This window comes from Chenopodium album, chromosome 11 (genome assembly GCF_948465745.1).
Source record: "Chenopodium album chromosome 11, dcCheAlbu1.1, whole genome shotgun sequence".
NCBI classification, from domain to species: domain Eukaryota; kingdom Viridiplantae; phylum Streptophyta; class Magnoliopsida; order Caryophyllales; family Amaranthaceae; genus Chenopodium; species Chenopodium album.
The window spans coordinates 39,299,048-39,322,721 of NC_137844.1; the positions used below are offsets into that span (position 1 = coordinate 39,299,048).

The 23,674-nt window shown below is 34.6% G+C and overlaps 1 protein-coding gene across 1 annotated transcript; it reads left to right on the top strand.

The window, feature by feature from the left end:
• Window positions 1-1,979: 1,979 nt before the first annotated feature.
• LOC145567568 (exocyst complex component SEC3A-like) lies at window positions 1,980-22,721 on the top strand. Its single transcript, XM_081626882.1, has 25 exons — window positions 1,980-2,328; window positions 4,708-4,778; window positions 5,169-5,249; window positions 5,348-5,415; window positions 5,501-5,603; window positions 7,881-8,032; window positions 11,588-11,705; window positions 12,432-12,536; window positions 12,985-13,086; window positions 13,159-13,296; window positions 14,262-14,390; window positions 14,473-14,553; window positions 14,631-14,705; window positions 15,373-15,546; window positions 15,623-15,773; window positions 15,877-15,941; window positions 17,086-17,256; window positions 17,411-17,490; window positions 18,903-18,984; window positions 19,413-19,510; window positions 19,595-19,703; window positions 19,830-19,898; window positions 22,004-22,069; window positions 22,197-22,286; window positions 22,414-22,721. The coding sequence occupies exons 1-25, from the start codon at window positions 2,154-2,156 to the stop codon at window positions 22,522-22,524; spliced, it is 2,664 nt and encodes an 887-aa protein (XP_081483008.1). The 5' UTR covers window positions 1,980-2,153; the 3' UTR covers window positions 22,525-22,721.
• The last annotated feature ends 953 nt before the right edge of the window (window positions 22,722-23,674 follow it).

Sequence of the window (23,674 nt, forward strand, 5' to 3'; positions counted from 1 at the left end):
ATATTGTATGAATTATGACATACAAAGTATAACTTGTTTCTCAAATATTCTAATATATATAGTTAGTGAAGGTTTAAAATTTACAATTGTTAATGCTCAATCACCAATTCAAGTTGTTATGAATATTTAGGTTTTTGTTTATGAACATGTTGCTTTCCTAATATGAACATTATATATATATACTATCTATATATTTTCTTTTGAAGGACGTGATTTATAGTAGTACTTAAGGAAAAAGAAAGGTTTATGTCCTTCATAAAAATCAAAATGAAATTGTATATCACCAAAAAATGAACGTACTATTGGGTATTAATCCAAATTCAAACAACTCAAGATAATTGTGTTATTGGTTTAAGTTGTTTGACGACTCCATGCCTTCTTGATTTTTTTTTTCAGTTTGCCATCTTCATTTTTTCATGCAATTGCATGGTCTAATTTAATATATCCACGATTCATATTAGACAAAAACATATAAATCACTAGATTTGAATAAGAATATATAAGTGTTGAAATGAACCAATTTTTATATGCATATGAACATGGATGAGTATAACAATTGACATGATCAATATGAAAATAAACATCTATTAATATATAAATGAACATATATTAATTTGGAAATAATCAACTATTTATGAAAACGAATATTTATTAATATATAAATGAACATATATTAGTTTGAAATGACCATCTATTATTATGGAAATGAATATCTATTAATATATAAATGAACATATATTAGTTTGAAAATGACCGTGAATGATAACGATCAATGAACATGAAATATATACGTGAATAAACCCTTGAAGCTATCAATATGTGATTGACCATATATTCATATGAGAAAAAACATATATTGAATTCAAAATTGAAATGAACATGAAATATTGGGAATAAGATGACACAAATATAAACTTTTATCAAAATGTTAATATGTAAAATTGTGAATGACTATATACTAATATGTAATTGAACATCTTACAATAATAAAAATGAACATTCATCAAAATAATTTTTCATTCCAAACTTTGAAAAAGAATTAACATTATTATTTGAGTGACAGTATACTAATATATAAATGCACACTTTTCATAATGAAAATGAACATTTATCAAAATGAAAATGAACATTTGTCCAAAAAAAAAAAATCACTACAAACTAATTATTAATACTAGTACTACTGTTACCTTCGCTATGTAAAAAAAAATTGAAGAATGTTGAACAAAAAAAAAAAAAAAAAAACTAAACACAATAGCATGATACTTACAATGATACATTTTCCAATATTGATGTTTCGATTATGTTTCTAAAATACAATCGCAACAAAAAAATTTAATAAAACTATACTATTTTTTGTTCCAAATTTGAACAAATAATTTGAACAAATAACTTATTTTTTCAAAATTTGTCTTGTTTTTTTGAATTTCATAGTGATAGAAAGATTTCTTGTGATAATTTATGATAATTTTGTAACAATTTTGTCATTAAAGTTTTTGATGAGAGGGAAAATAGAAGAGAAATGATGTAAAGAGAGAATGGGTGAGGAGAGAGAATCTGCACATAAATTGAAATGAATAAATGAAAATGGTGGCTTTTTTTTTCATAAAAAGAAGTAGTAGTTACTGTGCAATGGGTATTATGCGCATTGTTTAGAAGGGGTGTAGATATATGTGCCTAATCTTGAGTCTAGGGATAAACTATTACAAGTTCATATGTACAAAATACACATCAATACAAGATAGGGGCCCACCAAGAGTATTTAATATTCATAAAATTGGCTAGCACTTTACTGGGCTAAGCGTCACCCATCATAAACCTCCTCCAAATCCAACCCGACACCACCTAAAATCAAAATTTAAATTCGACCCGAATCTAACTCAACCAAACCAAACCAAACCAAACCAAGTCGTAACCGATAAATTGGTCTCCCTCCGTAAAAATTGATCAAAATGATCAATTGATCCACATTCAACGTGAAGCCTAAAAGCTGAACATCATTCCAAACTGTAAATAAAAAATTCGTGGCAAATAATTTCAAACGTGTAAAACAAATAATAAAAAATAGAAAAATCAACCACACACCAATACAGAATACAGCATCTAAATCTCGGAGAAAGTCTTTTGAGCTGGAAGGAAGCTGAAGAACATCAACAATGGCGAAATCTAGCGCCGATGATCAAGAGCTGCGTCGGGCTTGTGAGTCCGCCATTGAAGGCACCAAGCAGAAGGTCATTATGTCGATCCGTGTTGCTAAGAGTCGCGGTGTTTGGGGCAAATCCGGCAAATTAGGCCGTCAAATGGCCAAACCTAGGGTTCTTGCCATTTCCAGTTACGCTCTTCTTCTTTTCTCAATTTTACATTTCATCTCTCATTTGCAATTTTACTGTCTTGGGATTTTATTCTGTTCTCAATTATTATACTGCGTTATGATGATTTTTGTAATTTGGGATTAATGTTCTTCTATTAATGTTAGCATTTGAACTATTCTAATTTGTGATTTGTGAATGATTGGATTTTTTTTTGCTTAAATATTTGTTCTACACTTCTACCCGATGCCACCCTCAAAATTGTGACTTTAAATGGTTAAGCAATCACTTAATTCGGGGGACAAGTCTAATTCAAAGTGTTTTTTGAGGTTCGCTGGTTGTGGATCGTGTCCCGCTGAGATTATCTTATGAAGATTATTATTTGCAAACCGTGTGCTATTTTGTTGCAATGGTGATCATAGTTGTGCTATTTAGATTACGACTTTTAAGCAGGTTTAAACTTGAGCTATAGAGTATACCATTCATGTTAAAGCTGTTGTAAATCTAGTATTGGCACTTAACTTGAAGAGTTTGAGTGGCATGTGTCGGGACATTTGTACTTTTTTTGGATAGAAAGAAATGGAAAGAAAAGAAGATAAGAGAAAGGGAGGAAGGGAGGGAGACAAATTCTCTTGTTTGGGTAAAGGATTGGGGGAAGGAAGAGAAAGGAGAGGGAGGGATCCATTTTCCCACTCTATTTAATAAGCATAATCCCTTCAAAATTGGAGAGATTTGGAGGGAAAATGGAGCTCAACTCCCCCTCCCTTTCTTTTCCCTTCCCTTCCTCCTTTTTCCCTTCTCTTCCTTTCCTTCCTTCTTTGCTATCCAATCAAAGCATTACACTTTGTTTGGATTGAAGGGAATGAAGGAAAAAGAAGGGTAGGGAAATGGAGGGGTGAAATATCTTTCATTTGAATGAGAGAGGAAGGAAATTAGAGGGATGAAATATCTTTCATTTGGATAACAAATGAGAGAAAAAGGGAATTGGAAGGGGAAGAAATAGAGGGATTAAATTGTAAGAAATTGATCTCTCAAACAATGGAAAGATTTGGAATGAAAACTCATCTTTCTTCCCTCCCCACCCCACCCCTTTCCTTCCCTCCCCTTCCCTCCCCTCCCCTTCTTTCCTTCCCCTTTCTCTATCCAAACACACTCTTAAGAAGGTTCTAATCCGTTTCTAAAGCTAGAACTCAGGCAATAAAACTCAAGTATTACTTTCCAAAGAACAATTATTGAAACTTTGACATGGGTAACGCATACCCTCAAAAACTCGTTGCTTTCTTCTTTACAAGTGCCCACCACTGTATCCTTCTTCCACACTTCAGAAAGCCAAACTTTCTTCATCCTTTTTTGCCATAAGAATATCTTTTAGTAAACAAAGTCGCACCCAACTCATCTCAAACAAGAATGATGATGTGTGCGTATTTGAATGATGCATTGTCGCATCATTGACATATTACAATTTCTATTTTGGGTATCATGAACACAATTTCTTAGACTCTTCATTCGATTGTTTTGCTCTAATGCTGGTTAGGAACGCATTCTCTTTTAGAGTCTTAGTTCTTGTTTATTTATCCCCCTGCGAATCACATATTGGGAACGCACATTGGTACACATGTTCTGGTGCGACTTTTGGACTCTTTAAACATAATAAGGTAATGAATTGCATTATGTGTACCCGTTCTGGGTATTAAAGTGCTACTTGGATTAGGTAATTTTGATTTTGGCTGCTAATTGCCACCATTTTGCGAGCTGGAGGAGTCTGGTCCAATTTCCCTAGGACTCTCACCATGCTGCTTGGGATGAATGATGATGTTAGAAAGTGATTCAATAAAATGTTTCTTAGGATGAAAAAAATGAGAAGGATGCATGTGCAGAGTTTTCTATTGAATGTGAATTATTTTTTCGATTTCCTGGAAAAATATAAAAATATTCTCATTCTTCTGAAGAAATAAGTGCATCTTGTTTAATATAAAGTTGCTCATTTAGCTCAGAAATATCACCAACTTTTATGTGTGGTTGGCCACACAGTGTGGCCGGCCATCATGGAGGTTACTTCATCACTGTTATAGGGGATACCCGGCAGTGTTACAGGGTTACTTCGTCAATGTTTAATATGAAAATTATGCACACTAAATCGTTCTCGATTTAAAATTCTTCTCATTTGACCCTAAATATATCCGTGTAGTTTATCTATTTTCTCATAAGTTTGTTGTCTTTTGTTTGACGATGCAAAGTTCTGTCATGCAATTTCTTATAGCTTAAAATTATGCACCAGTTGTTTCCATTGTTCTCCTTCAATTACTGTGTCCCTTCTTCTCTTCAGGTTTTGTTTTGTTTTGTAGACATCTATCTCATATAAGGATGCAACTTTGATTTTGACTAATTACACTTAATGCAGTAAAACAGAAGGGCCAGCGGACGAAAGCTTTCTTGCGTGTCTTAAAATATTCAAATGGTGGTATTCTTGAGGTAATTTTGCCATTTCAATGAAAAATGAAAAGTTTATCGCCGATGACTTGGCACCCTATTGTACAATTTCTCAAAAGCCAATTTCCTCAGGCATCTTAAGATTTGCTCGAATTGATGAGAATTTTAGGAGTTTGGGATATACTAACTACTAAAACTGCTGAGATAAATCTTGAGTTAGAACATTCAAATTGCGAGAAAAATCGTGAGTTTTTAAGAGTTTGGGATATACTAACTACTAACACTGCTGAGAGACATTCAGTAAGAACAATAGTAATTGATGTATTTTAGGCTTTGACTGGTTATCTTATGCTTTATGGTATCTTAAGCTTTTCGGTTTGGTTGTAGTTTCTGGACTAACTGTTCTTTGTTATTTCATTATCTCTCTTGAAGCCGGCTAAAATATACAAGCTAAAACATCTTTCAAAGGTGGAGGTTAACTCAAATGATCCCAGTGGATGTACTTTTACTCTGGTATTGCTTACTCTCTCTTATAGCACGTGGGATATATATTTCCTGGGTCTTGCGACCTACATTGTTCTTGACAATCTTTTGACTTTCTATTCCTGTAGGGGTTTGATAACCTGAGGAACCAAACAGTTGCTCCTCCACAGTGGACCATGCGGAATACTGATGATAGGTATTATTTGCAGAGCCCTTTTTCTTCCCAATATGAATCTAATTTGTACTCATGTCATTCACATCTCATGCCTTTGTGTTTTCAGGAATCGTCTCTTACTTTGTATATTGAATGTGTGCAAGGACATGCTTGGTCGTCTTCCAAAAGTTGTTGGAATAGATGTTGTTGAAATGGCTCTTTGGGCGAAGGTATGGAAATATTTTTTGTTGTACGTATAACATTTGTTTGCACCCTATAGGTTCGAGCTGTAGTATTTTTGTAGTTTTTTTTTTCTTTTTCCCATTTGAATACTCTCTCTCTCGTGCGTGTGCGCGCGCACCCACTCAGACAGAGTTTAAGAAACTTTGAAAAGCATGAGTGGGTGTAATAAAAAGTAAGAGAGTATGTAAGACAGTAGGTGGGAAGGTGTAAGATAAAGTCATTGAGTATAGAAAGTTGTAAATTATGGGGATAAGAAGGGTATTATTGTAAAGAGAGTGTGTCAAATATGGAACAAAGTAAAATGGAAAAAAAAAAAAAAAAAAAAAACCGGAAAGTAAATAGAACCAAAGAAAAAAAAAACTGAGGTGTTAGGTAATCCATTATCTTTTGATATTTTAGTTATAATTTCAATTATCATTCTATGTCTAATGTTCCATTCTAAAGCTGTGGTGTGTTTTTCCCTTTTGGTTTACAGAATGTGGTTTTGTTACTTTGTTAACATCCTGTGTTTTTCATTTGGCATTCCTTTTCCGTCCAGTCAATGTTATTATGATAATCCCCTTACCTTGACAAGACAGCCACTTGGTTGGAACTTTGAAGCCCTACCTTAAAAAATCCGCCTGCTCATCTCTTGGGATTATGGCCTCAATTGTTGTTGTCATTGTTGTTTGCTCCTCTCTAAGCATCATGTATATTATAATGATAAAATTTCACATTGCTTATGGCTTGCCTAATCTATCATAGGAATCTTGCAAATTGCTAGTGCTTTGAAATAAAAGGTAGACCCACTCTACACCCTGACTTCGAAAAGCTTGTGTTATAAGAAGATGGCAAGCCAACATAACAATTAGCATTACTTTAAGGAAGACAGTCATTGCGACAAAGAGCTTCTTCCAGACCTTGTCAGAATCACTTCTCCAACCATTATGAAGATGATTCCTTGTCAGCATCAAGTGTGTATCACATTTTTCTTGTCATCATAGCCTCCTGAAAACTTCCAGAAGACTCCATGCAAACCTACACTAGATTGGGCATATGTGGACCTATTTTTACCCGTTATATGTGGTAGAAGCCATAAAGGGCCAAGTGAAGATGCGTAAAAGCATTGTGAACTTTTCTTGTTTGTGAAGAGCTTGTTGTGAAGTAATCAGATATTGGTGGGTTGGTTAATGGGTCTGCCTAGTCAAACATCGAATTATAGTGTTTGCCATCTATCTTTTTATATTTGCTTTATCGAGTGCAAAAGCTGTACTTACCAAAAACAAAAAAAAAAAAAAAAGTTTATGAAGTTTCTCAGGTTAATGTCCTGAAACTTGAAAACCAAAAAGACTTTCTTTCTAGCAACAGTGAAAGAAGATAATCTAAGGTCCTTATGTATATCTATTCCATCAAGCAGTTATTGAATAATAATAATTAAAAAAAAAAAAAACTAAATTTGCTAAACATTTTGCATTAAACAGTTGACGTATTCAGATAATATATTGATGACTTATCAACTAAAACTCTAGAAGGTAATGCAATCGGATAATAACTAGTGCCCACCTAGGTCTTGGTCTTATGCTTTATTTACCTTCTTTAATGGGCTTCAAGCATTAGTTTAAATTTGCTGCTGTGCGTGCAGTTTGCTAAATTACGTTTTGAATATGAAAGATGCATCTGGATTGTTTTACTTATTTAATGCCCCTCATTATTCAATTAGCTATCTTGGCACATGTAGAAATGTCTCTAGGTTTATATATGCCTGAAATGAAGGTAATGGAAGGGTAAAAATTAAGAACTGAAAAATTCTGGAAATGTTGGGTGGGTGCAATGGGAGAGATAATTAAGTGAGGTAAATTATTACTCCAGAAATGGGGTTAATTATGACTCACCATCCCTCTGGGTTACTGCTTCGTCCCTCCTCCCTCTTCATCTCTCTTGCTTATGGTTTGCTCTCATATCCCTAGCTACTTCCTTTACAACCACCACCGCAGAGCTGCCAACAGAAATGAGGTTACCAGTGTTCCTCTGCTTGTGGCTACTGGCTAGATCCAACCATTGGTCTGGTTGCAGAAGTCTCCAGATACTGTTGCCTGGCAGGATTGGAATAAAAGAGATGATGGAGAGGGAGAAATTATATCCCAGTATTTTTTTTTTCTTTTGAACTTCCCTAACTAGTGAAAAACATACAATTTATCCACTTAACAGATATTCCATCATAAGTTATCCCATTAAGTCCCTGTTCCCCTTGATGTAGTTGTTTACACTGTCTTAATGCACAACAGGAAAACACTACCACCACCACCACTACCAATCAGGTGAATTCTGAAGACGGACCTGTTCCTACAACGATGGCTGAAAAAGATATGAAGGTTAATGTGGAGAAGGATCTTGTATCCCAGGCAGAAGAAGAGGATATGGAAGCTCTTCTTGGCACGTATGGATTCTTACTTTTACTGTTTTTGGCTACCTTCTTCCGCACTTATTTGAATTTTTGTGTGTTTGGACACCACTAGGTTCTTTTTCAGTTTTGCTAATTTGCTGTTTAAAATCTTTCAAAGATTGTCGGTAAAATAAAGAACAAGAGTGACTGAGTAAATGTAACATAACCTTACTCTCTAATTGAGGCTTTTAATTTAAAATCCCATTTACATGAAGATGTTGAGGCATATTGAATGATAAAGCTGGTGAACAGTAGAAAAAACAGTGTTTTTTTTTCTTTCCCTTTTTTGTGATCGTGGCGATAGATGCCATCTCAGGGAAGCTGGACTTTGTGGGCATTACAGCTGTGATCATGGTATGAAACATATATGGAAGTACTTGCTGTAGTGGCTAAAAAAATGATTCAAAATTTCTCTCATTGGGAAATTCAATTCTAAGTTATACACAATGAATTAATGGATTAAAATAGCTCAACTTCTCAAGCGGTGACATAGTGGTCTACAACACATCATGGTGTATTTTAAAAACCTGTTGCAGAACATTTATTCATGGAACACTAATGTGAAAACCATCTTTAAACAGCTTTGCTATGACTGAAGAGCTTTATTCACCATTTAGTATTATGTAAATGAAAAGCAGGCACAATTAGTTCTGAAAATTGTGTAACATGAATCTAACAATCAGAATTAACTGAATAAAGCTATTTGAGTTGAGTAGATTTGTCCTTCTTTGTTATATGGTGTTGTATCTTACTGGTTGTAATTCACATGTTAGCTTCAAGGCGTGTTATTTTTGGCTTTTGCCCTTCTTCTCTACACAGAGCACACTGCCTTGGTGTCATTTAGCATATACTCCCTCAGTCCCATATTGCTTTTCCCATTTTCCATTTTAGGTGTTCCAAAATCATCTTCCCATTTCATTTTTTCCCATTTTTGGACACTTTGTAAGGACCAAATTGCCTTCATTTTTTTTTATTCACTCAACTACCTAAAATACCCTTCATATTCTGTGCCATGTACTTTTTTCTTTTTCATGTACTTATTATTTATGTCCCACTCACTTTTTTTTTTAATACTTTTCTCTGTTTATAATGTACTTCTTGTACTTCCTCCTTCCACTTCTTAATTCTTGTGAAATTTGGCAAATGGAAAAAACAATATGGACGGAGGGAGTATTTCAAAAGAACTCTGTGACAATCTCATATTATGATACCAAGATTCTTCGGAAGTGCTAAACACATTAAGTGCTGTTTTGATTGGGATCCATGCATTCAATTATTTGCACCCATATAGGGTTTTGGATCACTTGTATGCAATCCTTACATGGGGATGTGAACACAAATTAAAGATTTGGGGTAGCAGAACCTTGAAGCTTTAGTCCTAGCTGGGTTATTCCTAAAATATTTAAGGACAAGTGCAGAAGTCTTTCTGGAACAAGTGCCTTGTGTAAACATCTTAGGTTTATATTTAGTGTAAGGGTTCAGCAGAAAACTATTAGATACAAGGCTTAGTTTTAGAAGCATGCCTTAGGCACGCCTAGGTGCAAGGCACAATCAGGCTCGATAGGTGGTGCCTTAGCTTTGCAAAGTACAAAGACTGAAAGACCTACAAAAGCGCTCATCTATGCGCTTTTTTCTAGGATGCTTCTTGCACCTTATGTTGCAAGGAATCAATAACTAATATGTAAGATAAATTTTTTTTAAAACATCATGTGACTTTGTGGCTGTCAAATATACTTTAATTCTAGAGGAGAGAGCAACCCATATCCCCCAATTCCATCTGAAGAATTCTAGCTATTAATCAAATGGACCTTTCACCATTTCTCACTTTTTTTTGTAAGACTTATTTAATAGAAATTAATTGATATATTTTTTATAATTAAATTTTGCCTCATGCACTCACCTACAAAAGGCGCATGCCTTGTGCCTAAGCTTCAAGGACTTTAGCACCTTGGTGCACCTAGCGCCCTTTAAAATTAAGGATATACCTTGTTCCATTGTTTGTTTGGTACTCTTGCAGGAAATGTAATATGATGGGAAGAACATTGACAGAGAATCATGAGCAATTCTTCGGAGGGGTTTTGATTCATTCCTATTTTATTTTTAAGCTTTGTTTATTTCCTCCGTGCCCCTCCTGTTTTTCTCTTTCCCTTGGATTTTCATGTTCAAAGCCTCTCTTTCTTTATGATTTTAGTTCCTTCTGATGACTATATATTTATACATGTTGCTGTTTGTCACCTCTTCTATTACCTGACTGCAACCCTTTCTCAACTCCTACAGTAGGGTTGAGTTTGGTACCTGATGTTCAACCTGAAACTAGAGACTTCTGCGTGAATTCTTGAGATTATTTAGCAAGGTATCTTTGTAGTTTTTTGCTAAAAGAAAAGGATTGAAAAGAACTAGATAAAAAGTAGCCAAGGCTTGGATTTTTCTAGGCTTGTGATTCCTACTTTTTGATATATCTCTTTATTATCCCCTTCCAATCTCTGAAGGTCTGTCATGTTCATGATAAGTTTGAATGGGATATATAGGTGTTTTAGATCAAAAGCATTTTGGCTGAGACCAAAGTTAGGAGAGTGAATGAGATTCAATACCCCATTAGTTCTAGCTGTATAACGATGGATACTAGGTGCTATGCATAGCACAACAGCAGTGTTGCAGTGAATGCTTTGGGTATCTTTTATGGTGAGTACTTTCGCAAGAATGAAGCTCAAATGAATTAACAGGAAACTGCTCAAGTGTTGTAGCATGCGATTTAAAAGTTAAATCTATTGCAAAGCAAGAACCTTACCAGGGCTTAGCATGCCATTACTCCTCTTGAAAGAGGGGGTTTCTTTCTTTCTGGAACACGGACACATGTGCTGTATGGCTGTTGCCAGCTTGTGTCAGAAGGTTTTGGGTGAGTTCTGCTACCCTTGTGTTTAGTTATGAATGCTATATCCCTCTGGAGATTGTTGGTGATGATCCCTAACCAGGCCTTAACACTTTGAAACACAAATTCTTTTCGTCCAGGACTTCCTCAGGCATAGTATCCATCCAAATCTTCTATCATTGCTTCAATTCACTAAAACTTGTAACCGTCTTGTCATGTCATCTCAAAACAAATACTGGGCCACTATTATTGAGTCAGAATTGTTTTAATTTGTTGTCTATTTGAGGTGTTCATTTGAGAATCAGTAAGTTTTGCTTTCCCAGTTTTCTTTGGAATATATCAGTTTAATGTACTGGGTTCTCTTGCTAGTTGTTACCTAGATATCTATGCATAGATAGGCACTTGACAGTTGATAGCTTCTGTAAATCTTGCTAATTTTTTGTTACTTCCTTTGTTTTTCAATAAATCCAACAAGTTTGTATAATAAAGTGAACTTGTTGCATGTCTTAAAAAACAGAGGAAATATTTGTTTGTTTTATTTTATTTTATTATTAATTTGCTTCTCAATTGTTGCAGCAGTGTAGATTCTACCTATTTCTTTTGGGAATATTTCTTCTAATTTAGATTTTTTTATGTAGTCTGTTTACATTATATGGCCCTGATTGATTTGTCAAATGCAGGTATGTCATGGGTATTGGAGAAGCAGAAGCTTTTTCTGAAAGGTTGAAGCGGGAACTTCAGGCTTTGGAAGCAGCAAATGTTCATGCTATCTTGGAAACAGAACCCTTGGTGGAACAGGTAAACTGCTTTTAGCATTGTTTTTAATTTCTAACTTCGTCTGCTTTGCCCTTAACCAAAAGAGTTGATTTGTCCCTGGTTTTTAATAGGCCTTTTGTTGATATTTTTGTTTGTATTTTTCCCCTCTTACAATGTTCAAGCAATTTAACTTCTGAATCCATTCACACTACATGCAACAACAGATAAAGTTGTACTCTCATTCTGGCTTGCAAATGTCTTCCATATAAGAGTAAAAATAACAGTAAGGATGAAAACTTTGATCTGAAGGAGTAAATTTGCATTCCACAAATAATCATTCCAGAAGTTCTTTATTTTGTTTTGCCTTGATTGTTAGTGGACTTCTGGCTTCCATACTTTTATCATTCCTTCTGTTAAATAATTTTTGTTTTCTTATAAAATAATATGATTTTAAGCTTGTCCAGTCACCCCCTCCCCAAGAAAATAAAATGAAACTTGTTCAGCTGGAATTTAGTGCTCTAATTCCCTTAGCTTAGAATTGTCGAGATAATTGCATAAAAAACCTTTCATGCTCTTTTGATGATCAAACATGATTGATTAGTAATATCAGTGGGACGGGGAAGATTTCAAACCCCTCGGTGACAACTATTGACTTGGACCATTGCTATTACAATTATAGATATTCCAAGAATTACTTGAGTGAATAATTTATTTGGAGTACCCTAAATCTTATATTGTTAAGCTACGTAACGGTTTTATTAAATGCAGGTATTAAGAGGGCTTGATAATGCCTTGAATTGTGTGGATGATATGGATGAGTGGCTGGGGATATTCAATGTGAAATTGAGACACATGAGAGAAGACATCGAGTCGGTAGGTGAAGTTGACTTTTAGCTGTTTTTCATTTCTTATAAACTATTGTTGCTGAATACAATTGCACTTGCATAACATGTTTTTTGCTTAAGCTTTACTTTTTTTCTGCATGGAATTTCTTCTATTGATTTTTGAGATTATACAGGGTAACCTGTGATTTGGCACATTCAAATTGGTGTATTAAAAATAATCTCGTTGACCATAAAATATTCCTCAATTATTGATCTATGATTCTATAACCTTTAAATGGTAGGGGGGAAAAAAAAGAATTTGAAAGAATGTCATTACTTTAGTCAAGAATGATTATAATTGTTTTTGCAATTCATAAGAATGTTATTGTTGTGAACAGATAAAGCATGCAGATCTGTAACTAGTTCCAGCTTCTCATTTCTAACTTATCTCATTTTCTTCCCGAAAACCTCTTCTCTTTCTTGTTTGTTATATTCAGATAGAAACCCGTAATAACAAGCTGGAGATGCAATCTGTAAATAACAAATCGTTGATTGAGGAACTTGACAAGCTTCTTGAGCGATTACGTGTTCCTTCTGAGGTATGCTTCTTCCCTTCCTATCTTTGCTTGTTTGGTCCTTTTAATCTAAATTGATGATTCCCCTGCATCTAGTATGCAACATGTCTTACAGGAGGTTCCTTTGATGAATCAAACATGATTAAAAACATTGAAGCATGTGAATGGCTAAGTGGTGCTCTCCGTGGCTTGGAAGTCCCGAATCTGGATACCACTTTTGCAAACATGCGTGCAGTATGTTCCAAGTATCTTTTATTTATTTATTTTTCTTCTCAAAAGCAGTATCTCAGACTTGCTTTATGTGGGCATTTATTTGTTCATCTGATAATTCTATAGCAGCATGTGCTTTGTCGTCAACGTTGAATGATATGCTTTAGAGCCTAATGCTTGTGTTGCAAGTAAATGAAATATCATACTCAATTTGTCCAAAACTTATTGTTTTTTTTTTCTTTAGGCTTGGGCGCATATAGTAATAGTGAGTATTAGGGGGTGTAGCCTTTTGAGGTAGATAGTGTAAAAAGAAAAAAAAATGATAGTGTGAGAGAAGTTAGTGGGGTTCCCACTTCCCAGAGAGAATTGAGAGAGATAATTAGACCAAAGTAGTATACAAGACAAATATTGTGGGACGGAAGAAGTATTTCATAAAAAAATAAGTTCAGTTTAGTTGTTTAATCTAACTGAAAATTTTTCACCTAACATAAAATGTGTTCTAATTGCAGAATCATAGGATTACAAAAAGTGAGTAAAAATTTACCTTGACTATGCACTGTAAATCAAAAAGTTGTGATATGTTTCCCTTTTATATCCCCTCCATGTCTAACAATGAAACATTTAAAATTTGTTGTTCTAATGTTTGGGTGTAATTCCCAGTAAACTTCATGTCTAGATCTCTCCGCTGGTTTGATTGAGTACAGTGATATACTTAGGCTCGTTTTTGGTTATTTTACGGTGGTTTTAGATAGCCCTCACCTGGGTATATGTATTCTTGCAATTTTGTGTATACTGCAACTTCATGTCTAGTTCTCTTCGCTGATTTGATTGAGAACAGTGATATTCTTAGGCTCATTTTTGTATTATGCAGTAGTTTTAGATAGCCGCCACCTGGGCATTTGTATTCTTGCAATTTTGTGTATACTGCTTGTCCTTGTAATATTTTATTTGATTTATTAAATACCTTTTTATCTCAAAAAATATCACAGATTAGAGAAAAAAAAGCTGAAGTTGAAAAGCTCAAAAGTACGTTCGTTCGGAGAGCATCTGAGTTCTTGAGGAACTACTTTGCCAGCTTGGTGGACTTCATGATAAGTGACAAGAGTTACTTTTCTCAGGTAATTGGATCAACTAATTGCCTCACACATTTGGCAAAATTCTTTCTTTGGTTAAGATTAATCATTTTGTATCATTGAGCAGCGTGGGCAGCTAAAACGACCAGACCATGCTGATCTGCGGTATAAATGCAGGACATATGCTCGGCTTCTGCAACATTTGAAGGTTCTAACACTGGAATCTGTTGTCATATTTGCTTGCGTTTTTCTTGTTTAATCTTATCCCTTCTTTTGATGTTCCAGAGCCTTGATAAGAATTGCTTGGGTCCATTGAGGAAAGCGTATTGTAGCTCTCTGAACTTGCTTCTCCGTAGAGAGGTGAGTAGATTAAATAGTTCTTAATTGTTAATCATACTGGTTGCCAACTTGATATTTAATGACAAATAGAGTGCCTTTAAATTAAGGTACAATAGCATGACTGATATAGTTCCAGAAAGGACTTTAATTATGTTTACACACTGAATCTAAGACATCAACTGCTTTGTACGCATAGTTGCATACCAATGTATTTCATTTGAAAATGAGAAAGTGTCTGAGAAATATTCTGCTTAATGTGAGAATCACTCAGAAACTCAGATGATTGATATCTAATTCTCGTAACCCAGCCAGCAAAGTTTCTTTTGGACCAATAGTGCACCTGTGCCTAGCTGCGTCAGTGGCATAATATTTAGGCATGGTGTGGTCTTGGTCTTGTTTAATGGTGATACATTTTGCTGCCTTTTTTTTTTTTTTTTTTTATGGTGATCTAAAACTGAATTATCTTCTTGGCCATGGTATTTTTTTTCATATTTATATTTTTCCGAAACACCCTCTAATAAAAGAAAAAGGAACGCAAAGGGATTGTTGCTAGACCAGATTCCTAGGTTATTTGGACTGATGATCTATTTGCAGGAAAAAAAATAATATCTCCAGCAACCTAAGTTGAAACTAAAACTCTTTTCTCTTATCCTATTTCTTGTTTGTATATTCCTGTTGTGTTATGCAGGCTCGAGAGTTTGCAAATGAGCTTCGAGCCAGCACTAAAGCATCAAGAAATCCAACTGTTTGGTTGGATGCCTCTGCTGGTGCTGGTCAAACTGTGAGCAATGCAGACACTTCGGCAGTTTCTGATGCTTATGCCAAAATGCTTACCATATTTGTTCCACTCCTTGTTGATGAGGTTATATTCCAGCAAATTTGTGTTATAGATTCTAATTTGTAAATTGTTGTCTCACGGGAAGCCTTTTGAATCTCAGAGTTCCTTTTTTGCTCACTTCATGTGCTTTGAAGTTCCTGCTCTCAATCCACCGGGAGGAGTTCCCAATGGTAAGTCCGCATCAAATGTGGATGACGTCGATGATGATGATCTTGGAATCATGGATATCGATGACAACGATAGCAAAGCAGGTATATTTCATCTTTTGGCACCAAATATTCATCTTTTTGTCTAATGGCTTCGCCCCTTGTAGGTTGATACTTGTAACTTATAAATTTTATTTATTATGCCTAGGTAAAAATTCTGTTGAGTTGGCAGCATTAAATGAATGTCTGCAAGAGTTGCTGGATGGGATTCAGGTAATTTTGCCAATTATCTTCAATTTATTTGAAATCTTTTCATTGATGAACTTGGATTCTCTTATGCCTTTAAGCCATCGCGGTCAAGAATTTCGTTTTGTAGCATGTGAATGATGAGTATTGTTTGGTTGTGTTTACTGTCTTTTGAAGTATTAATATTTATGCTGGTGCAGTGAAATTTGCACCAGATATGAAAGTTTGCAAGGCAAATGGAAAAATGACCTTTTTATAAAAAAAATTGGCATTATCTGCTAATATAGAAAGAGATAAGTGTTTATCAAACTATTGGCCAGTGTGTTAGCATGCTCTGTGTGGCATGAGGCACTAGATTCAGGGTTCACTAGAGGTCTCCTTAATGACATGTTAAATTAACCGCCTTTCAAGTTTTATTTCTTGAAAACTAACATTTATCCTTGTCTTCTTTCTATGTGGAATCATCATGTTTCATGATATATGTTTGAAAACATAATAATATAATATGCATATGCAAGGGTGTTATGTTTCTTATATAAATGAATAAATTTAATTAAAGGAATATGTGCATCACTTTGTGAGGCATGTACCGTCACCTCTTATATTATCACTAATTCACTAGTACTATATATCCTAGGTCTTGCACCTACTCTGGATTTATTTAAACTTTTACAAACGAAGATTTTCTCCGTCCCCTTTGATACTTCTCAGCAGTGCCCTCTTTCCCCTTTTGTTTTAAAGGGAGCAAAAGGATGTGACAAGGGTGTTGTTTGGCGAATGGCTTTTTGCTTGATCGTGGCTGGTTTGTGACAATTTTATTTGGTCAAACTGCCAAAAATTGTGTTTGCTCAATGGCTTTTCAACCAAATTAAAAACCTTCATGGAAGAACCATACACCCAATCCCCTCAAAGGCTCAGACAACCAATACATACTTTAAATGCTACTAACTGTCTAACAAGCTAGGTGAAACAACCAAAAGCTAAACCCCAATAGTTGATTTCTCAACAAGACAAAAATTCAGTCTCATGTGCTGTCATAGATAGGTGAAAGGTTACTTTTTGACGACAACTTCTCACGAATGTCCATCTGCAATGTCTAAACTCTACTAATCTAGATAATCCCTACTACCTTCAACTGCCTCAACCATTTTGTGTACTGATTAAATATCAGGAGGACTTCTATGCTGTTGTGGATTGGGCCTACAAGATTGACCCCTTGCGATGTATATCGATGCATGGGATTACAGAACGCTATCTTTCTGGTCAGAAAGCTGATGCAGCTGGATTTGTGCGCCTCTTGCTTGGTGATCTTGAATCTAGGATCTCCATGCAGTTTAGCAGAGTAAGTTCCAGCCTTTTAACATGTACCAATAGTAATTTTGATTGTTGGAAGTCAGTTATATATGCTGGTTCCATTGCAATTATGATGTTTACATGCACCAACCAACAGTAATTTTTATTGTTGGAAAGTCTTTGATATTATGATATCCTTGCAGTTTGTTGACGAGGCTTGTCACCAGATTGAAAGAAATGAGAGAAATGTCCGACAGATGGGTGTCCTGTCATACATCCCAAGGTGAAAATTACTTGTAAACATTTTATATAGGAACCTCTTCTTAGAGTAGGGCCTCTGTTATAAGAGGCAGCAGTCTTCAGGGATAGTTCATCCATGATGTTTGCTTTCCTGGCTTGAATTTGATTACGTGCATAAGTCAGGATCTTATGTTTTCCACTAAAAGTGAGATTATGCTCCCTTCGTCGTGCATTAATTTTCGTAATAGGCATGGCCCTAAAGTCAAATTTCTACCTATCAACTAGAAGTGAGAATGATATGCTAGAGATTAGCTTGGTTACAACACTATTAATGGCAGAAATTAAGATGAAGAAGATGATTATAGCATTAAGATGAGAATTACAACTAATTGAATTATAATTCCACTTTCGAGAGGTGGATTCTCTCCCAAGTATGAGCTTTTGAGAGGCTCACTCTCTCCCAATTACAAACCTCAATAATATTCAGCATGATGATTATTCCTCCTAATGAGTCCTATTTATAGAAAAACTCTCATAACAAACTCTAACTTATTCCCCAAGCTACTACTAATAAGCTATGACTAACATACCCTTCCCCTAATATTGATTCCTTGCATTAGAGATAGTGTAAAAGTATATGTCATTAGAGATAGTGTGTAATATTATAGTGAGGCTTAGGGTAAGGGAGATGTGATAGGAGATAGAAGGTAATTTTACATTGAAGAGATAGCAAGTGTGTGATCCTAAGTATGTGTTATAATGGAGTGTGAAATCTAATGTGGGGCTTATGAAAAAGTAAGTGCAAAAAACTAATGTAGGACGAAGGAGTTTATGAAGCCTTCTCTTTTTTTGTTTTTATTTGTTCCTTGTTTACTTTTGGTAATGTTTAGGTAGTTTTTATATATCAATATCCCACTTTGACCATAATTGGTTATTTATATGCAAGGAAAAATATAGTCATGTGGAATGTTATATTTTCTCAATTTTTATTTTTAATTAAAGTATCAAATTATTAACTCTTTATGTTTGTTTTTACATAATTAAAGATATTAATGGTTAAAGCTGTGTGTTTGCTAAATGTAACAGTTAATTAGACAACTAAACAAAATGCAAAAAGTATTAAAAGAAAAATGGAATAGAAGGAACTTCCATTTGCTAATGCCTCGTGTCTTTTATGTTCTGTCTTGATAAATTTGAGGTAGTAGGAAAAATAAGTATGAATACCTAACCTGTGTTCGATTTCTCTCTTGTTTTTTGTTGAATGTACTTCATAATTATTTACTTATTCTGTATTTGAACTTTTAAGAGCAATATAGAAAATTAAAATACTGGAAGCAACAATTCAACTTGCCTTTATCTTCTGAATACATTTGAATTATTCGTAAAATTACCTCTCTTTTTTTTTTTTTTTTTTTTTTTTTTTTTTTTTTTTTTTTTTTGTGTGTGTGTGCATAGATTCGCTACACTTGCAACTCGTATGGAGCAGTATATTCAAGGGCAATCCAGGGATTTAGTTGACCAGGCATATACAAAATTTGTAAGTATCAATTTATTCAGCTATGGGTTGATCCAGAATTCTGGCAGCTAATAAATGTTTTGGTTTTAAAAAGTTATATGCTCCTTATTTTAACTTTTTCGTAACCTCTAACTTAAAAAAGAAAAAACTACCTTTGATCAACTTTACTACGTAGTAATTGGTTCTAGCTTTATATATTTGTTGTTTAAGAATGTGGTGTTTGTGTGTAATCATACTCTATACTCTTACCATTTTTTTTTAAATTAGAAAATAAATTTTATAACTGCTGAAAAAGCAATACAGAGAAAGATGGACAAGCTGTCCTGTAATCCAGAACCCTGTTTGAAATGAAATGAAAATTCATTTAGGATTACACTTTGGGTGCTCTCTTTCTTATTAAAAATATTTATATGAAAAATATGAGTCACAAGAACTTAATTTGTTGACAGGTTAGCATTATGTTTGTGACCTTGGAGAAAATTGCCCAGACTGACCCGAAATATGCAGATGTTTTTCTTTTGGAGAATTATGCTGCATTTCAGAATAGGTACTAATTTCATTTTCATAATTGTGCCAACTTTCTTTTGCTAATTATATTCAACAAGCTGATTATATAGGCAATTGATTGCAGTTTATATGAACTTGCAAATGTTGTGCCAACTCTAGCAAAGTTCTACCATCAGGCAAGTGAAGCTTATGAGCAAGCATGTACGCGCCACATAAGCATGATCATATATTACGTGAGTAAGCTGATTTTTTCATGACACTTTGTCTTGTGTCAATATATTGGTTCCTTTGTTAGTTGTACTAGTAAGTAATATTAGCTAAGTAAACTCAGACACAATTTCTTGGACAATTATTGACAGCAATTCGAACGGCTTTTCCAATTTGCTAGAAGGATTGAAGACCTCATGTACACCATAACCCCAGAAGAAGTAAGTATCTGATGTCATAGAACTTTGCTTTTTTCAGCTACTTGTGAAACATAGTCATGCAGTTTGATTGTGGATGTGAAATGTGATAATACATTATATCTAGGATGTGTGTAAAAATTTGTAGTTATCATTAATATTTCATTCTCTTATCTCGAGTCTTTAGCTTAGTAGAAAGTATGTCAAAGTTAGTACATAAAAGGAGATACTGTTGAAGTAATCAAACTATTCCATCTCGATACATTTGGTGTTGTCCATCTCACAAATCTGAAATTAGTTCTTATTCCCCACAGTAGCATAATCAATTTCCTATTGCTTCTTTCGAGTCTCTCATATGTGCGCTCTGGTAGGAATTAGGCTCGGGAGAGGTGCGGTCTATAATCTAGTATGACTTGTTGATTAGTGAGCATATTTTATTAGTTTGTAGAGAGCCCATCTTGCTGGTGTTGATTTAAAACTTGTTGTACTCTTAAACTATCACAACACTGTGAAGTGTCTGCAGGGATGTTGAGCATAAAACACAGACTTTCACAAATTGTTGACAATATTTGTGGTAGAAGCTGTAAATCCACGTAAGATCCCTGGAACACCATTAGATTTTAAAACTTACAGAATCCAACAGGTGGCTCTTGCAGGCATCTTCATGCATAATCCCTAAGTATGAACACGAACTTAGAACGTTTCTGAATGAATACCAACACATGCTCCTCTTTAACAGTACCTGCATCCACTTGCTCCTTCAGTGCCCAATGAGTAAAATATACCCTAGGTAATGAGGCCATCCAGGGCAACCTTTATCCATCAGGCTTGAGAGGTCGCATTTTGGGCATGACTGGGCCCTACTAGCCAGTTCTTGTCATTTAAGGAACTCTGAGCTTGATGGATGTCCTGCAACATTTGAGCACTATCGTTAGGATGCCCCACAATCACCCACCAAACAACTCCATGATAAAGAAATATATGATTGTGGTCATCGTCCATCTCAGATATGACCTGCTGCTCGAGGAAAGGCCTTTGAAGCTGAATCTCACTCGAGAGGTCTATCAGGCTTCCTTTTCTTCCTGATTTTTTTTTTCCTTCTTAGATTTGTGCCATTGCCTGGTAGTATGAATTAAAACCAGTTTATACATGGATTTTGCTGTTGTGACCATGACGTGTGAGCAGTGTATCTAACTCTCTGATCCCAACTGCAAACGTGCAAGTGGTACATTTTTTGTTAAGTTAATAAAACCAGGTAGCAAATTGCATTTCCATACCAATCTTGAACAGTGAATTAAGTAACACTGTGAGAGTCCTTATGTAGGCCCTTTGTCCTTGATGATGACAAAATCCTCTTGTCAAAACTCTTAATATAAATTAATAGACATGCCTTCAATTTGTATCAATGTAGTTTTAAAGGATTCCTGTGAGGCCTTTGAAGGAGAAGAAAGGAAGGCAAAAATATAGTGTGAGAGGAAGACTAGTGACATTTTCAGCACAAATGAAGAACAGACACTTGACCTTTGACCAATGGAAAAAAGGTCTCTTATAAGTTGGGAGCCTAAACTGTTTTTTTTTTCCCCTTTTTTTTATCTATCTGCTTGGCAAAATTCTTCTATTTGATCTACAATTAGTATATCGATTGCTAATATTCAAAGAAATGTCACATTCATCTGGCCTTCCCAGACCCTTTAACCCAGGAGCCTCCTGTAGCGGTTGTCTATAAGGATATTAGTATTTTATGCTTGATTAGTTTCATTCTTCTCAGGTATTCTCATATGCTTGGACTGTTACTAGATTTTTCCTTTAATTTTTACAAAATAATGAAATACGCCCCATTTATTTTGAAAACTTCAGGTCTCTATTAAATTTTTTTCAGAGATTCTGCATATGTTATGGCACACCCCTTGTTATATAATGATTTGTATACCAGCGTCCATTTATTTTGAAAACTTCAGGTCTATTAAAATTTTTCGGAGATTCTGCATATGTTATGGCACATCCCTTGTCATATAGGCCTTATAGCACATGAACCTCTCCTACTTTTCGGTTATATAGGATGATAGAGAAGAAAAGAAAATTGATATAGTGAAGCTGATGCCTGACTTTGATTTGTCTGTCATCTTCAGATTCCATTCCAGCTTGGATTGTCTAAAATGGATCTCCGTAAAGTGTTGAAAGCTAGCTTGTCTGGGGTAAGTCAAGATAAGCTTCTAGTAAAATCAAATCCCAATGTTTATAATCTTATCTTCTATTAGTCTCTACAATAACTCCTCGGTGAACCTCCTGTGTGACCATCACTTCGGCTACATTTTACTTCAGGTTGACAAATCCATCCAAGCAATGTCCAAAAAATTGCAGAAGAACCTGACTTCGGAGGAGTTATTACCCTCGTTATGGGATAAATGCAAGGTAAGCCAAGTGAACATTTTATAGTCATAACTTTCTATCAGCTTTGATCACCACATGTATGGTACTTTTATGCAACTTCTGTATATCATAAGAAAAATAAATTGATGAAAAGCGTTGACATTTGCAGAAAGAGTTTCTGGACAAGTATGAAAGCTTTGCACAACTTGTGGCCAAAGTTTACCCCACTGAGAACATCCCCTCTGTATCTGAAATGAGAGATCTTTTGGCCTCCCTGTAAGAAAATCTTTGTATAGAAATTTTTTCCTCTTAGATTTTCGTGTTGTGTAGTAAATAGTAGCTGCCATAAGATGCTTTTTCATAGGGTAATTCTTTGTAGTTTGCGGAATATACTGAGAGTTCAACTTGGTGTGTATTGATTAATGATTATGGATATACATAATTGATATAATGTTAAAAGGGTTTGTAGTCTTTATACCCCTCTTGTGTATTCTCAATGACTTAATTTTAAACAAAGTTTGTGAACATTGACCAGTGTGTTTTTCTGCCTGTAAGTTAAAAAAGGATAGAAGTTTGTTTTAACTTTATCTGCATTATTTTATATTAAGTAAAACTTAATAAGAATAATCTCAACTATTGATTATCTTCTAATCTCAATTAAACTTTAACATAGATTATTCTCAATCATTGGGGTAGCCATGTGAGGGCTGAGTTAGAGCAACTTCAATGGTTGTAGTACGGGACTTGCTTGCAATTATAAAAAATCTCTAGCTACTAGTTTGACCATTAGAGTTAAAAAATACAATTAGCTTGGCCAAGCAAATTAGTTTAGACAAGCTAATTTGCTTGAGAAAAAAGTTTTCAAAATTTTTGAAAATTAATATATTAAAATTATTAAATTAATAAAGCTAATTGAGAAAGTCAAGCTTATTTAAATAGCAAGTTATTAGCTAACCATTGGGGCATAAAATAGCTACAAAGTGATTTTGCTTGAAATCATATGTAGCATGAACCATTGGAGATGCTGTTATGGGGCAATCACCACTCTGCTGGGGCTCATAAAGGAAAGGGACCCTAATTTCTCGATACATAATTCATTACTCCGTATATTTTAAAACCATATTTTGACACAAAACGATAGTGACTTTACTTAAAATATTATGAAACACAAGGTAAATATGAGTTAGAATTTGCACTTAGTAATTTTTTTGATATAAAGGGTAGCAAGTATGTACGATTTACAATAGTGATCATTGTTTTACTAAAGTGATAGTTTTATTTGATCCAATTGTCATGTATTTGATAGATTAGAATCACTTATAGAAGTTAATAACAATAACAACATTTAAATTAATTTGTAAAAAAATTTAAATTAAAAGGAAAACCACCACCACACCACCCCGGGCACCGGCTAGCCACCCCTTCCCTAG

Coding starts and splice junctions, on each gene's coding strand:
- LOC145567568 (XM_081626882.1), top strand. CDS start 2,154: ATGGCGAAATCTAGCGCCGATGATCAAGAGCTGCGTCGGGCTTGTGAG. Junction 15,547..15,622: donor TTCCACTCCTTGTTGATGAG/GTTATATTCCAG, acceptor TTTGAATCTCAG/AGTTCCTTTTTTGCTCACTT. Junction 17,257..17,410: donor TCTCCATGCAGTTTAGCAGA/GTAAGTTCCAGC, acceptor ATATCCTTGCAG/TTTGTTGACGAGGCTTGTCA.